General features: G+C 40.9%; 3 protein-coding genes and 1 pseudogene across 3 annotated transcripts; 2 read left to right on the top strand and 2 right to left on the bottom strand.

The window, feature by feature from the left end:
* Positions 1-2,878: 2,878 nt before the first annotated feature.
* LOC148086168 (solute carrier family 2, facilitated glucose transporter member 11 pseudogene) lies at positions 2,879-5,942 on the bottom strand (annotated as a pseudogene).
* Positions 5,943-6,268: 326 nt separating this feature from the next.
* LOC148086167 (RNA-binding protein with serine-rich domain 1-like) lies at positions 6,269-9,541 on the top strand. Its single transcript, XM_087784331.1, has 7 exons — positions 6,269-6,306; positions 6,772-6,912; positions 7,849-8,019; positions 8,106-8,214; positions 8,580-8,733; positions 8,798-8,942; positions 9,011-9,541. Coding segments are annotated over exons 1-7 (822 nt in total). The 5' UTR covers positions 6,269-6,304; the 3' UTR covers positions 9,111-9,541.
* A 392-nt stretch (positions 9,542-9,933) lies between these two features.
* cox19 (cytochrome c oxidase assembly factor COX19) lies at positions 9,934-10,816 on the bottom strand. Its single transcript, XM_087784332.1, has 3 exons — positions 10,665-10,816; positions 10,227-10,338; positions 9,934-10,154 (listed from the first exon to the last, which is right to left on the bottom strand). Exons 1-3 carry the CDS (start codon positions 10,744-10,746, stop codon positions 10,070-10,072), a joined length of 279 nt encoding a protein of 92 aa, XP_087640458.1. The 5' UTR covers positions 10,747-10,816; the 3' UTR covers positions 9,934-10,069.
* A 242-nt stretch (positions 10,817-11,058) lies between these two features.
* On the top strand, positions 11,059-13,477 carry vps45 (vacuolar protein sorting 45 homolog). The gene has a single exon (XM_087784330.1). It carries the CDS (start codon positions 11,249-11,251, stop codon positions 12,953-12,955), a length of 1,707 nt encoding a protein of 568 aa, XP_087640456.1. The 5' UTR covers positions 11,059-11,248; the 3' UTR covers positions 12,956-13,477.
* The last annotated feature ends 1,213 nt before the right edge of the window (positions 13,478-14,690 follow it).

Genomic DNA, 14,690 nt, shown 5'->3' with positions numbered 1-14,690 from the left:
AATTTATCCAATGCTAATGTATACTTTTATGCAATTAAACAATTATTTATTGCTTTGGATAATCTTTAGAACAGTTTATAAATTCGCCAAAGTTGCTTTTTAATCACAAAAAGTTGCCTGAAACTCCGATAGTTTACACTCTTGAAGGATATTTAATAGAAGTTGTATGTGAATATAAATGCCTAATTTATGATTCCCTCAGTTTCTATTAACTTCATCAGTAAATTAAAAGTTCAACTGGGTCACCTTTCGTCTTTCGCAATAAGAAATGTTTTTTCTTTAGGTGAAAAGGAAAGGAAAGGAAGTTTTTAAGTTTCTTTTTGGACAAAGATAAACTAAGCTCCAGTCGCTACCTTTGAATGGATATAGATTTTTGCCTTTAAATCGAAAAAAAATCCACAGATGGCAGTTAATCTTCATCAGCCCATCACTATTCAATAGTCAGTGATGGAGGATATCAAAAAAACAAGTGGATTTCAAAAAGCTAGTGAGTTCAAGAGGAGAGAAACGACGGGGGTCTGAGCTGAGTATATTTTCGCCGCTTCTGTCCGTTTCTATGACAAACAGAGTTGCTGTGCGGCGAGACAAAAACAGAGCCAATAGCAGGTGACTTGACTTCATGGCTCACAAAATGAGACAATGACTTTATCCGACGGCGTCAGTGTTTTGTGTCCGTGCCCACACACGGCTAATGGATGATAATCAAAGGCGTAGCGTCTGCTCCAGTTCATCGAAACCAACTGATGAGGCCATTATGTCCCAGACTGACCCGTCACAGCGACGCGGGAGGAAATTAAGTCTTTATCTGGGATTGACCTTTAATCCAGGTGGGAAATATGCGCCGCTTTGTACCACTATTTATTAGTTATGTGTGAAGATTACACATTTTTATTAGAACACACAACCATTCGTGTACCCACATATGTATTCACAACCATCTATCACAGCAATAACTACGCAATCAAGGAAACGTAATTTACTGGCTGTAGGTCGACACTTGTGCCTGAAGACGAAAAATTTAAATTCCGACAAAAGGTACCAGAGATCAGCAAGTGACACATAAGTGTGTGTTATGAATTGTCCTTTTGTAAACGACAATCTTCGCAACAAAATACTACTTCAACAGATTTCAAGATATACAATGGTGACAACAAAGAGATACGTCTATGGTGGTTGTAAAAACTTCAACACCATTCCAGTGGAGGGGCCAAGGTCTGTAGACTTGTTATCACTTAACCACTAAAACTATTTCGTAAAACTGAGATCTAAAGACTGTTGACACACCGTACCTTAATGGCCCCTGGTTGTAACATAAAAGGGTAGCAATAAGACGAGAAAACAATTAAGATTGTGGGGCATCGTTTTGGTAACAATTTCCCTGATGAAATGTTTGTTAAAACACAAACATTTAACATTTATTTAAAAATATAGTCGTGACTGTGATTCGCGAGTGTTAGCTTCAGCATCATTTCAAAAGTATTAGTTTGGCACCAGTATCTGATCAAACCAAAACGTTTCTTCGTAAAAAATAAAAAAAAAAGACAGTTACTGCTGATTACTTGAAAACTAAAGACAAGCAATATAAGTCCAATGAAAGAGAATCTAACACACAACATTAGAGTGGCCTGAGGACAAGAACCTCAGGGACGAGCGAAGACAAGTTATCTAACTTATCAGCAGGGAACATCGCTTCTAAACTACAAGAACACAAATGGCAAAGACGGCTGCTTAAAGACATCTTAAAATAGACTGTAAGACCACCATGTGTATCTAGAGTCTACTTCCTCAGATCTTAAAGACTTTAGATTTATTTATTTTGTTTTTTTGCTGAACATGACAGTTGTTGGCACGGATTCACCCGCAGATGCAGCAACGCACTTCAAGGTTTTTCTTTTCGTCGCATCCCTGTGATATTGAAGCTTATTTACAAATGCTAGCACAGTATAGGACTCTCTTTCGTGTTTGTACGGTCTTGTTGTCTATATTTCTTTCATAAAATAACTCGGATGGTAGAGTGGTTGGCTTGTGGCTAAAAAAATTGCAGTTTCAATCTGAGCTCTAGATGTGATTGTGTCGTTTGAGCGAGACACTTAATCATGATTACAGAAGATGGTGATATCGCACGCTGTGTCGTAGCCAACTCATGCAATATTTCTATAATATATCAATTTATAGGCACATGTGCACTTGCCAATCACAATCTACCAGAGCAATCCTTGTGATCCTCCTACAGGTCTCCTCGGATAAGAACATTTTACATCATGCACATTGGTTCATAGGCACACAAAGAACCACCATGAAGTGCATTGGAAAATATTGTTCTTAAGTTTAAGTACCACTGGTTCCAGTGAAGTTACTTTCATTGAAACATGTGCTTGAATGTGCTTATGAAATGGGGTACAAAGAGAATAAAAACACCATTTTTCAAACATGAAAAGAATAATCAATCACGCAACAAGCTCTTTGTAATTTTTCTCTTGATATTCATGCTGGAGAGATCATGTATGTTTTGTTTTAGGCACTTACGAGAATTCATTATACATGCAGCTCCTTCACATAAGCACTTCACAACTGGTTGCCAAAGGAAACCTACACTTGTCATTTGAAGAGCTAGAGAAAGCAATTGCATCCAAAATTAAATTCATCATTAAAAAAAAAGGTTACAATGAGCTTATTTGAATCTAAATTTCTAACATAACTAAATGAGATAGAGTTCAGTATACTTACAGCAGAACTCGGATTAAAGAAAATGACACAAAAAAGAAGCAGAAAGTGTGTACCAGGATTTTTATTGTGCATAATAAATAAAATACTTTAGGATTATAAATATATTTATTTAATTTCACATAGTACATGCAGGATAAGCATTTCTCAGGATCACATGCAGTTATAAATATTCCTAGGATTTGATAAATATCAAATTCAGGCAATAATTTAAAACATTGCACTCAATAAAAACATACGACAATAATTGAAAAATAAAAGCACAAGTGTCGTTCCAGCAGGTTTGGACTTTTCAAGTGACACTTTGGTTTCTGAACATTTAAAGGGCAAATAATGTGTTGTTTTGTGTGACCCTTAAATAGATCTTGGACCTCTATTGTACTCATCCACTCTGCTGTGATTGGTCAAGCATCGAAGATTGTCACCACGCATCATCAATCCCGGAAGTCTACATGTATAAACAAAGCAGGGATTGATTACAGCTGGTTGGAGGAGGAGTGAAGCCATTATTATGTCATAATGAACTCGTAACCTCTTAATCGCCAAGATTTCAGACAGGGGAGAACTTTATAAAGTAATAAGTTCAAAACATGGTCATGATGAGAAACTTATTGCATCTTGGAGAGGAAGACTTCCACATTTGAAACATGGGAGTGAGTCAGGAGAGTTGGGTTTTCACATTAGTTGCCATTTAACTGTGGGTGTCCATTGATCTAAAAATCACATGGCGACAGTAGCGGCATCTGCTGGTCAGAAAACGTTATGGCATCAAATATGTAGAAACAATTACAGGGTTTTTTTCCATTGTAAAGAAAAAATAACATGACGAATTTGTAAAAACAATAAATACGTATTCATATAATGTAATAGATCCATAGTCAAAAAAGAACATCAAAATACAGCATTGGGAGATAAAGTGCAATATATTGATTGAATAAGCCTATTTTCTACTGAATCAAGATATACAGATCAGTTATCTTCACAAGACACCAGGCTTGAATATGTGAAGTTAGTGAAGGTTAGTACATCTCTAAAACAATAAATCATTTCGGATTTGAGAAATTTTCATGAGGATGTTTTCTTTAGAAAAGATGTATTAATAATGTAGATTAAATGTGAGTGTATGATGTGCCTTTCCAAAATGCTACACGTCATGTTCAATGATAAAACGGTTTTTATCTACTAAACACATTTCAGAGACGCTCATTTGCTAAATGTGTACCTGAGCAGTGGTAAGGCATTTGGTAATAGACAATCGGCTTGTTAAATGTTTAGTTTTTTGGAGTTAATAAATGGCTCACAATATGAGAAAATAAATATAACTGACATTTCTTTGGAAGAAAATGTATAAATAATTCAGAAAAGCTATTTTCTTGCACAAAAAAATAATCAACTTTAAACTTTTAAAGTATCTTTTGTCAAGTGCTTGCATCAGGTTTTGCTGCATTTTTGCTGGTCATTCTAGATTTGCGATCACGCTTCAAAGCATTGATTAAATAGGATAACATTCACTTGGAGAAGACAATACAGCAGAAGAACAAGTAGGTCTGCTTCAGGCTGTACTTGCATTCTCAGGATCCAGATCATTTACCGACAGGCACGGGGTTCCCATCTGGTACTGATCCACTTCCAGTCCTTTTTTGAAAGTTTCTATCTTATTCTTCCTGTCAAACTCTTTGGTGATCTCCGCCAAACTTTTACCCTTCGTCTCTGGTAACGTGAGTCCAAAAAACAAAGCAGAAACCAAACAAACAACCATAAACGGAATAAAACACATGTCCCCGAGACCCTTCACAATGAAGGGGAAAAGCATTCCTACCAAGAACAAGTTGATCCACATACACGATCCTGCGACCGTGTACGCTGCCGGTCGAGAAGTTTGGTCGAAGATCTCCGCAGGTAGGATCCCGGTCACGCCGGCGGGACCCAACCCAAAGCTCAGGATATAGGCGAAGACACAGATCATGCTGAGGTTCTCCATCCACGGAACTTCTTGGCTTTGGAGTGTCAGGGCTACTGTGAAGACCACGGACCAGCAGGTCATCAGGCTGTAACCCCCAACCAGAAGAAACTTGCGACCCACTCTCTCGATCAGGAAGTTACTCAGGATTGCAGAAGTCAGCTCCGACGCTCCTGTACCGATGGTGACATACTGGATCTTATTGGGGGGAATCCCCGCTGCGAGGAAGATGTAGTAGGCATAGAAGTAGATGGAATCGTTCCCACAGAGCATCATGGCACTGCTGGCGGCCATGGCGGTTCTCAGCTGACATCTCAGATGCGGATCCTTAAACAAAGACCAGGGCGTTTTATTGGTCGATCCAGAATTCAAGGCAGAGTTTTTCTCTTCCAGCATCTCCTCCAGCTCGGACAGCGGGGCGACCCCACCCCGGAGTCGACGGAGCGCCTGGACACAAGCGTCCTTGTCGCCCCGGTCGATCAGTAGGTACCTGGGGCTCTCCGGGAACCAGGGTAGGGTCAGCATCTGGAGCACCCCGGGTAAGCTGTTGCTCGCCAGTAGATACGGCCAAAGCGGTTCACTGCCCAGCACCTCGGTGAGCCCCACCACTTGACCCAGGAAGATCCCGAAGGCCGTGAAGACCGCCGAGGAGAAGGCCACGGCCCCCCGGAGATGCGTGGGAGCGCTTTCTCCGAAATACATGGGCTGGATGTTCATGCTGACCCCGGAGTTGACCCCTACGAGAAAGCGGGCGATGATGATCATCTCGAAGGATTTGGCCATCGGGCTGAGAAGCACGAAAACAGCAGCCACTAGTATGAAGATGTTATTGATCAGGAGGGAATTCTTCCTCCCAAAGCGAACTGCCATGACCCCGGCCAGGAGGGCCCCCAGCAGACCCCCCAGGGAGAAGGCAGACACCACGAAGCTCCACACAAGGGTCACCTGGTAGGTGTCCAGGCCGGTGCCCCAGCGCTCTGTGTAGGTGCTGTTGATGAAAGTCTGGATGTAGCTGGTGGGGGCGTTGATGATGGAGATGTTGTAGCCATACTGGAAGGTTCCTCCAATGGCAGCAGAGAAGACGGTGAGAGCCAGTGTTCGGACGCTGCTGCTCTCCTTTGGTTCGGCGTCCCGTGGCGAGGTCACGTCAGGTGCCGCGGTGGGAGAAGGATCTGAAATCATCTCTGACTCTCTCGCTGTCCGTCCACGAGGACTCCCCAAAAAAATCTTGTGGCTATTTAAGCTGAAGAGGACGTGTTTGAAGCCTTCCAACCATACCATTAACAAACCTGTGTGTCACCGGTACATTTCATATGCGCGCCTCGTTATTAATCCCTCGATAATATCTGACAGGCACCCTCATTCATCCTATTGCCTACATTTATTCAACTGAAATGATTTATCGTACATTAAATAATTGTATATAAACATTTTTAATTTCACAAACAAAATAACAACGTTTTTTTAAGTGCGCAGTGTGATACGCGGATGTTTGCCCCATGAGGTAAAACCGAGGGATTATAGCTCTTTCTGCGGTATATAGTGACGTCGTCACTGCGTCGTATTAGTCATACGTCATCGCTGTGCGGCCGCTATAGCTTGTTGCTTGTTTGCGTCGCGATGTGAGTAAATAAGAGATTATTTAGCGATTGTAACATGTGTGTATTTAATAGATTTACAACACTATCTCGTTGGTAAACTGTGTGTACAACATTGTTGTTATCTTCCGAATTAATGCGCATGCGTTGGTGTGAAATGATAAGAACGAAATATGGAAAATATCATTTTAAACATTATGAGTGTTTAACATTATGAGTAAAGATACGTGTTTAATTGTTATTCCTTACAATGTATGGAGAGTAAACCGTCCACGATCGCATTTGAGCACTAAGATGTTTGTTAGAATGTAACACGCTCATATCCTAAATACAAGAGCATATTAGTTATAAAATGTGTTGCTTGATTTAATATTTAATCACACATTAATGAGAATCCATTCATTTATGTATGTAACAATGTCAATTAAATGATTTACATTGTTCCAGTTTACATTTTGGCTATAGATATTTTCTTGTTTTCCTCTACAGGGCTTTGTCTCCTGTGAAGAAAAAGGAGGACGAGAAGTCCAAAGAAAAAAGTAAAGATAAATCTGCGTCCTCTAAGGGCGGTGCGGATAAAGACCGAGGCAGAGACAAGAACCGGACCAGACGCAGTGCTTCTAGTAGCAGGTAAGTGCATATGAGTGTGTGTGTTTTGAACCATGTGAACCTGAAATAATAATCCGTGTATCTGTAAATTATTATACCGTTTCTTGCCCTTTAATTTTCCTGGAAAATCTCCAGGTCCACCATAGTTATTATATACAGATTTGGGACGAAACAAAACTTGTTTAATATCATTCCACTGTCATGTCTCCTTGACCTTCTTTGCAGTTCCTTCAGCATTTGTAGCTCCAAGTTCATAACCTTGTGTGAATTTCTCTTCACTTCTAAACCATACATAGATGTACCTCTAAGCTGTGCCCGCCCCTTTTCTTTCTACACTGTAATAAAAAGACACAAGTCCATCCTCAACAATAACGTCAATCTAATCTAATATTCCTGACCTCCCTTCCTAACAGGCTACTTGCTGTCACAACTCTTCCTGCCTTCTCTTCCTCATATCAGCTACTAACCCCTTTTCCACTGGTCCATACATTCAGCATTCCACCATTAATATCAACTACTCTGCTCGTTCTTTATTAATTGAACCATAATGTCCGTGATCCTTTTGTTTTGTTCCCGAACAAACAATCCATAAATATCCATTAACAAGTTACTAAAGTTGTTAAAATCATGCAAACAATACCCGTACTCATGGATAATTCAGATGGTCATATGTAGAGAAAGTTGCCATCAAAGGTGTGTATTTAAGATGGCGTTGCATGCGTGGATGGAGGCTAAACTACCATAGCTTCTTAACGGTTATTCTTCGTTCCGGAACGATCAGCAGTCGGGTCCTACAATTGGCCTTGCTCTAACACATGACCGCGCGCCGCAAAACGTAAACAATGAGTAACGCCACCAACACACCAAGAAATTCACGGAGTTCCATGTGGGTTACAGTCATCTTTTTAAAAGACACATTTGCATTTTCTTAATGTTTTATTTTCTTTATCATTAAAGTTCTAGTTCAAGCAGCAGCTCAGGTTCCAGTTCCAGCTCCTCTAGTGGTTCCAGCTCTTCAGGATCCAGCCACTCTGGCTCCTCCAGCTCCCGCTCTTCATCCTCCTCTTCGTCATCGTCACCCAGCCCCGGCAGGCAGCGACACAACAATCGACGTCGATCACGTTCCAAGTAATTTTCCGTCATTTTTCAAAAGTAACTCCGGGATTCAAGATCATTATTCAATCACAGCATTGTCCTCATTGACGTTTCTACAGGTCCAAATCATTAAAGAAAGATGAAAAGGAACGAGAAAGAAGAAGGAGAAGTCCAACCCCGAAACCAACAAAGGTTTTTCTGAGCCGCTTGACAAGAAACGTCATCAAGGTATTCAAACTGAAAGTTGGATATTAAGACTGAGTAAGCTTGATTCTGTGTGCCTTGCCAACATTTGAGTAGCTTAGCTTTTATTTCAGTTTTGTCTGCAGAAGACATTGTCATGATATTTTGTTGTGATTCCCACACAGGCATGTGAAATTGTAGTGGTTTGAGGCCATTTATCTTACAGTATTTGAAATATATCACAATGAGTCCATGTGATTACCTGCCATTGTTCAGCTCCTCCATCATGCTTTGATTCAGCTTATATTTAAAACGTCCTTGACTCTGCACTCGGAACCAGACACTTTAATCCGCATATAGCCCCTTTAAGTTTAAAATATCTGTCCTATTTCCATTACACATGTTTAAAGGAACATATTCAAGAGATCTTCTCCACCTACGGCAAGATTAAGACGATTGAAATGCCCGTCAACCGTGCCAACCAATTCCTGAGCAGGGGGTCTGCATATGTGGAGTTTGAGACATCGGATGAAGCAGAGAAGGCCCTCAAACACATGGACGGAGGTACACAAGTTACAGTGAAGATAATTTGTGCCAGAGTTAAATATTTGTTTTTGCCTCCACCCAGGTCAGATTGATGGTCAGGAGATCACGGTCACGGCAGTGCTGACCCCAGTAATACGCCCCCCTCCTCGCCGGCTGTCTCCTCCCCCACGCAGGATGCCCCCTCCACCGCCTCTCTGGCGTCGCACTCAACCTCGAATGAGAAGAAGGTGAGAAGAAGTGAATAAAATAACCAAAAAAGCATTGTCATCTCTGACGCTCAAACCTCCTTGCACAGGTCTCGCTCTCCGCGGCGACGCTCGCCCGTTCGTCGCAGGTCTCGGTCACCAGGTCGCCGTCGCCACAGATCACGATCCAGTTCCAACTCCTCCCGCTAGAGATCATGACACTCTTTTTGCTTCATTGATCCGTTTTTCTCTGCCCTTTATACTGAGGATTCCCTTTTTAAATTTTAAAACTACTACAACGATCTTAAATACTTTGAATCTGTAAACTCTTTTCAAGAAAATGTTGACAAAATAGTGTCGGTCGAATGCAGGATTCCTGTAAAATGTTTTTTATGATCATTAACACGTGAATGAATCGTTCAATTACCGTTTTAGCATGGATTTCTTTTTACCGTAACTGTAATACTGGTGGCATTACATGCTGTAGAGAACCTTTGATGTCAATCCAGCGTTCCCCATGTTGTGATTTTGATTCTGCCTGAATGCAAATCTTATACAAAATATACAAGTCAGCTGTTACACCATTGTTATTACATTGTATGTGTATTTACTCCATACAGAATAAAAAAAGGGAAACAAATTGTGGTTTAAAGAGTTTATACTATCAATAATATTTACTCTTTCAATATATTATTTGCATGCCAATCCAATAACGAGTGCACTGTGGTTTCAACTACAAAGTGAATGCAATTTTACATTATTGGCCTAAAACAATTTATCATTTCCATAAAGACACTAAGAAATAAAGGTGGTTTTAAAAAACACACATTTTACACATTCAATTGTCTTTATTTTATTTAGTTTTAAGAATTATATTCAGGTGATAAATCCTACAATCACGTTCGAATGAAAGCAAGGAAGAGGTTCTGAACGTAATAAATTTCACATCTCTTTAGCTTACCAACTAATTCTGCCCCATTTTTGTTACCATTACTTGTGGTAAACTGTACATCAAGAAGTTATAGTACATGACTCTTCGTTTATATTGTTTAATAGAAATTCTCATTTGTACAAAAAAAATTAAATTACTTTTATTTACAGGCTCTTCTTATGTAGATTGATCTTCGCCCTGAGGTTCAGAAGAACTCTTCAAGAACAGCGGTGAAAGGTCAGCTTTTGTCAGCTTGACTGGAAGTAGAATCGATCAGGTCTTTGAATCCCAGTTTTTCCGGCGTCTCCCTAGCCATCAGCTGGCTAGAATTTAGAAACAAATACATCTTATAATAAGAGTGCTATATAAATATTGACATCGGTATATTAACTTACTGGTCCATCCGGCACTCCAGATATTCTTTGGACTGCAGTCTGCACTTGGAGTTGTCGGATTTGTTATCTGTCAAACATTTCATGAACTTCTCCTTGAAGGATTTACACTCTCCTGGAACGACAGAAAAAGAATAACGATTTGTTCCTGGCTTCTGTGGAAGGACAAAAGGTGCCATCAATGTTGAGAATGTTTGTTTTTCTATTGTTTACAATTAAAGGTGGAGTTTAAAACGACTATCCAAACAGCAGGCTGTGTATTAACTTCATCATTTTATTAACGAATACAGTAGTCTAAAGTCATACGAGAGTGGTCCGGCTATACATAAATGGACATCAAAGCTTGATTGTTATAACAGGAAATCGAGGAGATTGTTGTTGTTGTGTTGACATTGTCCTGAATAATGTCATTGTCGGCGTCATTTAGACAATATTGCTCACCTAAATGATCCAGAGGAAATGCGCCTTTTTCTGGTGCCCGTGGCTTAAAGCTTTTTGCCCCAAAATTCATAGCAGTTGACATGATTTTCGAGTGTTTAAGGTCGGCGTTTATTAGAATTATCAAAGGCTCTGTAGGGACAGAAAGTGTGTCTGCTGCCGCCGCATATTGATGACGTCACAACACGCAGTTACTTAAAAAAGAAAATCTATTATGTGTAATTAAACTTCAAATAGAGCATTTGGGGACACTTTACACTACCCCTGAAACATTTTAATTAATAAAAAATATATTTAGGAATCTGCTTACTTTTTTGATAATTTCCTGACCTATCAGCGCTCTGCAGACAACCACGAGTAGACGACTCACGCATGACGTCATGAGAGAACCCGGAAAAGGAAGACGCAGTAGTTTTTCCCTGCGACAGCTCGCTCCTCAGCTGACTGTTTTTCCAAAAAACATTTCAGGAAGAGTTACTCGTGAAGGACGTTGCCTTTGTTTAATGTAAACAATTCAAGCGTACCGAACCAGTCGACGACCGCCTGTTGCTTCTGTCTGTTGTTGTGGTTCTCAATCCGCCGCCGCCATGAACGTGACGCTGGCTGTGAAGCAGTACATCTCCAAGATGATCGAGAGCAGCGGCCCGGGGATGAAGGTCCTGCTCATGGACAAGGAGACCACCAGCATCGTGAGTGTGGTCTACACGCAGTCGGAGATCCTCCAGAAGGAGGTGTATCTCTTCGAGCGGATCGACTCTCAGAACAGGGAGAGCATGAAGCACCTGAAGGCCATATGTTACCTGAGACCCACCAAGGAGAACGTGGAGCATCTGGTCCATGAGCTGCGGAACCCAAAATACAGCGTCTACTTCATCTACTTCAGCAACGTGATCAGCAAGAGTGAGGTCAAGGCTCTGGCGGAGGCGGACGAGCAGGAGGTGGTGGCTGAAGTGCAGGAGTTCTACGGGGACTTCATCGCTGTCAACCCTCACCTGTTCTCCCTGAACCTGCAGGGCGTGTCCAAGGGTCGCAGCTGGGACGCCACCATGCTGCACCGCTGCACCCAAGGTCTCACGTCGGTCCTGCTGGCGCTCAAGAAATGTCCGATGATCCGCTACCAGCTCTCCTCCGACATGTCCAAGCGTCTGGCCGAGAGCGTGAAGCAGATCATCACGAAAGAGTACGAGCTGTTTGACTTTAGAAAGACCGAAGTGCCGCCTCTGTTGTTGATCCTGGATCGCAGCGACGACTCGATCACTCCTCTTCTCAACCAGTGGACGTACCAGGCGATGGTTCATGAGCAGCTGGGTCTCAACAACAACCGCATCGACCTCTCCCGGGTGCCCGGCATCAACAAAGATCTGCGGGAGGTGGTGCTGTCGGCGGAGAACGACGAGTTCTACGCCAACAACTTGTATTTGAACTTCGGTGAAATCGGCACCAATATCAAAAATCTGATGGAGGACTTCCAAAAGAAAAGGCCGAAGGGTCAACAGAAGTTGGAGTCCATCACGGACATGAAGGCCTTCGTGGACAACTACCCGCAGTTCAAGAAGATGTCGGGAACCGTCTCCAAACACGTGACGGTGGTCGGCGAGTTGTCTCGCCTGGTGGCCGAGCGTCAACTGATGGAGGTCTCAGAGGTCGAGCAGGAACTCGCCTGTCAGAACGACCATTCCAGTGCTCAGCAGAACGTGCGCCGGCTCCTGCAGAACCCACGCTTGTCCGAGTTGGACGCCGTGCGACTCGTCAGTCTGTACGCCCTTCGATACGAGAGGCACAGCAACAGCGTCCTGCCCGCGCTGATGGAGGAGCTGAGCAGGAAAGGGGTCTCGGAACGTCACAGGAAGATGGTCCAGGGCGTGGTGGAGTACGGTGGGAAGCGGGTCAGAGGAAGCGACCTCATCACGCCGACGGACGCCGTGGCCATCACCAAACAGTTCTTCAAAGGCCTCAAAGGGGTGGAGAACGTTTACACGCAGCATCAGCCACTGCTTCATGACACCGTGGATCAGCTCATCAAAGGTCGCCTCAAGGACAGTCAGTTCCCGTATTTGGGGGCGAGCACCCTTCGAGACAGACCGCAGGACATCGTCGTCTTCGTCATCGGAGGGGCCACGTACGAGGAGGCGCTGACCGTCTACAACCTGAACCGGAGCACTCCGGGGGTCCGCATCGTCCTGGGAGGGAGCAGCATCCACAACACCAAGAGCTTTTTGGAGGAGGTGATGTCATCGACAAGTCACAGTGGGGACAAGTCCCTTGCCAGTGGTCGCTATAGCAACAGACGCTGATGATCAACTGGTTCCTGTACAACCCTTTCCTATGTTTGTTTTCTGTCAGAATCTAACCGTGAACACTCATCTTTGATGACAATTTAACTATGTCAGTGATGTTCATTAACAATTTGTCAACTTATTTTAAAAGTAAAAAACATTTAGCACACTCGAGTAGGCTTGAGATTTTACAGATGCAACATGGTAACAAAATCCCTGTTTTGATCGTTAAATGTATCCCATTATGAAATGCACATAATAAGGTAATTTAAAACTATCACTATTAACTCTAAAGTACATGATCAGCATACATTATTACAGTCACTCATTATGGTGCGTATTCCTTTGTTGTTGCTTCATCAAAAGTGTGTTAAACAGATTATCTATTATTATAATGAGGTGTGAATAAATGTAAATACTCTGTTATAATGTTTGCACGTGTTGCTTGTATGTCATTCCATATGAAATCCTGCTGTGAGCTCAACAATGTGATATTGATGCGTCATTCAAGCATAAAGAAATAAAAAATACAACACTTTACTTGAACATTTTACAGTACTTACGTTTTGCTCACATCCGAAACTTTTATTGCCAGTGTTAACACAAAAATCTTTCTCTCTTTATATATACAGTATATATATATATATATATATATATATATATACATATAAAACATGAAAAATAAATGATGTTAAATCCGTGTGTGTGAAAAAGATAATAATCACAACAGACTATTGATATTTTATATTCATGAACTTAAATGTTAACCGTTATATATACTTTTCAAGTGACTTACTTCAAGTGTTGTATTTTACTAGATAGTATAACTGTACATTGAGTATGTTCATAATGAATACTTTGACCCTGGTCTAGAAAAGCACACGAATATCACTTACTTTACTCATCTCAATCTAATTAACTTCTTTTTACTGATATACTCAAGTGAGTATTACAAGAGCAAGGTCATGGCAAAGTCTGGCCATCTGACTTTTTTATGTGGCCCTAATGAGGACAAAGATTATGTAGAAACTAACAATTCTAATTTACATTTATATTATTCATTACTTCTCTCTTAATGTGACTATAGGGTTGCTGTTGCTTTTTATTTTGTGGGTATTCATTGATCTAAATTAATATGAAGAACATTTAGATGTTTTATACAAATTACAATACAATATTTATTTTTGCATATTTAGCTTGATTTTATTACTTTTATACATTTCATATACTTTTCAAAGAGCTTTTAAACCATTTGTAAATAATGAAAGTACAACAAAGAAAAGGTTTGACAAATGAGTGATCTACTACAAAACAACAATGACTAGGGAAAATGACTCTGTCAAACATTAAATTAATTATTATTATTAATGATTAATTTAGTATTAGTGTGTATTGGCAAGAATCTCACAATACGTATCACGATACAGGGGCAACGATACAATGTATTTCGATATAGTAAGTCATTTTTATTTGTATAGCGCTTTTCCAGACCAGGGTCACAAAGCGCTTAAACAATCAAAACAATATTCAATAAAGTATATATTTTAAAGATCAAGATAAAACTGATAACACAACAGGAGTTCCAGAAAATCAAGGAAAAGCCTGAACAAATAAAAACGTCTTAAGATGTTTCTTGATGCGCAAAGAGATATAGATAGATAAACTTTATTGATCCCTCTGGAAGATCTCCTTCGGGAAATTGTATATATATATATTAAAATCTGATTTGTATTTATTTATAATACTTGTTACT

Source organism: Callionymus lyra, chromosome 2, assembly GCF_982586985.1.
Source record: "Callionymus lyra chromosome 2, fCalLyr1.hap1.1, whole genome shotgun sequence".
Lineage (NCBI taxonomy): Eukaryota > Metazoa > Chordata > Actinopteri > Syngnathiformes > Callionymidae > Callionymus > Callionymus lyra.
This window is presented reverse-complemented; position numbering and strand designations above follow the sequence as displayed.